At 51.1% G+C, this 3,368-nt stretch overlaps 1 protein-coding gene across 1 annotated transcript; it reads right to left on the bottom strand.

The window, feature by feature from the left end:
• Positions 1-1,634: 1,634 nt before the first annotated feature.
• Positions 1,635-2,714, bottom strand: LOC123176846 (uncharacterized; the record flags this gene model as incomplete). Its single annotated transcript, XM_044590875.1, is given in 2 exon segments — positions 1,635-2,098; positions 2,482-2,714. Coding segments are annotated over 2 exon segments (697 nt in total), but the record flags the coding sequence as incomplete, so codon positions are not given.
• Between the last annotated feature and the right edge of the window lie 654 nt (positions 2,715-3,368).

Raw genomic sequence — 3,368 nt, 5'->3', positions numbered from 1 at the left:
GCTCTAGTGGTCGTGCAACGACTCCGGTAGTGGCAGGTATGTCAGGGCTCCCGTGGTGGCAGTGCTGTTGTGGGTGGTCACCTGATCTGGGCGGCCGATGCACAAGATGTCTGATGGATTCTTGTGGGACAAGATCTGGGTGAAGACCTTGTCTTTGGCCGGTGGTCGGAGCCGATGATGGCGACGCCCCACGCGCTACTTCCTTCTTGGAGGCATCATCAAGGTGAAGCTCCCACCTCCTTTCACTACCTCTGGGGGGAACCCTTAATCGGTCGAACGGATGATGGCGGCGCTCACGTGTTGTTCCCTTATTGGGAGCATCATTCTTGGAGGGGTTCATTGGCTAGAGGGACCTGTGGAAGACTACAACGTTAGAGCGGCGTTGCATCTGACGCGTCGACAACGGCGTGTCTCAGTGGCATGGGACAGCGGGCTCTCGGCGATGGCAGCGTGATGATGGACGCGCACAGGATGGTGGCGTCGACGACAGTTGGGTCTGGCAAGGCATATGCATTGATCTATCCTGAAGATGGGACGACGGAAGATGACGGCGGCGGATTCTTCAGTGTGCGCATGCGGTGTGTGCTGAGGGTCTGCTACACCGGTTGGTGCTCTTGGCTCGTGGCGGCTTGGGGTGGCCACCGGATTAGATGGTGTGCGTGGATGCGCCGGGGCACTCCATGAGACTTGTAGGTGTAGCGATTGTGGTCGTCAGGAAGGTGTCTTTGGGTTGATTCATGTACTCCCTCCATTCGCTTATACAAGGCTACTATGGAAAATACATTTTGCATCTGTACAAGGCCACTAACAGTAATCGAGGTAAAAATTAATGATGTTTCCTCATACTAGCAGCTTGTCTAATGCTTGCATGCATGTAGTCATAATGACACTGTGTTATTTTTTTCCCATTTCTTTCTTGTATGCATGCGGGCATATTAATGATCCGGGTTAACGATAAGAAAAATTAGATTGCAAAGCAATCATTAAATTTTACCTTGATATATGTAATCTAATTTTACGGCCTTGTATAAGGAAATGAAGGGAGTATCTACTTTGTGGGACTCTGTTGAATAATTAATAAAAAATGATTGTGTGTATCACTAGATGTAGTCATGCAGAGGCTGAGGGTAATCGTCTTTTTCAAAAAAAAAAAAATAATAAAGTTGGCACCATTTGGGGCCAGGACAAGAAAATTCTAACAAAGAGCCAGGTAGCAACCAAAAAACAAATCCAACAAGCATAGCGTAGAATTTGCACGGCACGTCCTTATCCTGTGTGTCAAATTTAGAAAACAACAACGAATCAGACGTAGTATACTAAATAACAAGCTCTCCATCCTTGAAAGACAACGGGTGTTTCTTCTTCCTCGAAGCTCCTCCGCATCCCTAGAAAAGAAACACTCTTCTTCTCCTTCCTTCCTCGAATTTTCGGAGGAAGAAATCCCAATCCAAAGAGCTTACCTACCGCCACCGTTCTCCTCCCTCTCCTCGCAGAATTTTAAGAGGAAGAAACCCACAATCCAAACGGCCTATCGCCAAGAAAGTGAGAGGAAACGCAGATACATATTGCTTCCACCTGCGTGAGAGGATGATCCCGTTCATACAGCAGAGGAGTTCCAAGTTGATCTAGCCGTGCTAGCCCTCGAGCGGAAGTCCATCGATGGCGATGATGGAAGCGCATGGCGGCACGCCGAGGACCGACGCCGGCGGGAGCAGGGTGGAGTCCGAGCAGAGGAAGCTACGGCGCGTCGAGCTCCCCTCATGGTCCTGCCCTCCCAACCGGCCTCCGGGCACCTGAGCTGAGCCTGCTCTGTGTTCTTGTCTTCTGCTTACTCCTCTCTCTCGATTTGCCTCTTTGATTTGTGTTCCTACGACTCGTAGTCTGAGGGAGCAAGCTACGATCCTTGTGCCCTTCTCCTTCTTGTGTCTGATCCTGTCCTCCTGCGGCGCAACGACACGGCTTTGCTCCCCAAGGGTCTCGCCATTTCTGAGGCGATTGACCTTGGGAGAAGGTCTTTTTTGACCTGTCTGGACCACCGTGTTCTTGGGAACCAGGCCGTCGGTCTCGCTGTTGTTTCCTTCCTGTTGGCCTCCGTTGTCTGCGCTCGCAGTTACACAGGTCAATATATTCTTGGGAAACTGGGGCGTTCTTGCTTTGCAGCCTCCTGCTCCTGTCTTGTCGTTGTCGCGAAGATCTGTGACATTCGGGACAACAAGTATACTCGGTTCTTGGCCCTGGTGCCTGTAAAAATCCTTGTTTCGCAGGCGTCAAGCTTGTCTCCCCCGTGGCAGTTCAAGAAACCATATTCTGACCCAGCTGCGCATTTCACCTCGACGGTTTCTCTCTAAGCTTCATCCAGTACGCTCTCGATCTCACGTCCTTTGGCCTTGTGGGACGAGATGAACTCTGGCCCCTTCAGCGGCGCGGTGGGGCTCTACGATGGGTTTTACGGTGGTTTCGGCGGCGGGCATGGACATGAACATGGCTTTGGCCAGCATCTGGGAGCGTCGACGTCGTCGTCGGTCCTGCTGGATGGCGGGACGGGGGAGCTGGCCGCAGCCGCCGCCGCGGACGTGCCGAAGAGGAAGGGGGGAGCGCGGGAGGAGAAAGCGGCGACGGCCCTTAGGAGCCACAGCGAAGCGGAGCGGCGGCGGAGGGAGAGGATCAACGCGCACCTCGCCACGCTCCGGAGCATGGTCCCCTGCACCGGCAAGGTCAGTGCCTTCTCCTCCTCGTTGAGTCGCTAATTTCTGTATCTTTCTTTCTTTCTTCTTCTCCCAGTGAATTATTCCACCGTTGCAATACGCGAGTTTTGGAATAGTCCAGGGGGAACCAATAAAAAACAATAGTTACGCACGTCACGCTATTTTTTTCTTCAGAAAATGATGTTATTAAAGCGTCAAGATGATGCAAAATGATAAATTCGGTCTGGAATAACAGATGACAAGTCATGGAGCATACATACTACGTAGTGAACACACACCAATAGCGCTGTCGCCCCGGCAGCACTTGAGCGTAAGGGATAGGGAGGCCGCGAGCCCGTGGAATACCACCCTGATGTTTTATAACATCAGGGTTAATGGAATACTGAGATCAATACAGTTCATCTTCTTGCCTGCGGAATACCACCCCATTCCAATGTTTTATAACATCGGGTTAATAGAATACTCATATCAACATATGGTGCATCTTTTTTTTCGGAAGCTCATCTCGAAAGAACCTCCAGGTTAAGCGTGTTTAGCCTGAGGTAATTTGAGGATGGGTGAATGACTTGGATGTTGGCACAATTGTGCCGAAAAGGCTAGTAGTAGCCAGACATGGTGGTATTATACCTGGTAGTTAGCTCGGGGGCGTTATATGCTTTCACA

Source organism: Triticum aestivum, unplaced genomic scaffold, assembly GCF_018294505.1.
Source record: "Triticum aestivum cultivar Chinese Spring unplaced genomic scaffold, IWGSC CS RefSeq v2.1 scaffold124587, whole genome shotgun sequence".
Taxonomy (NCBI): Eukaryota; Viridiplantae; Streptophyta; class Magnoliopsida; order Poales; family Poaceae; genus Triticum; species Triticum aestivum.
Note: the sequence above shows the minus strand (reverse complement) of the source record. Positions and strands in the feature narration are given on the sequence as shown.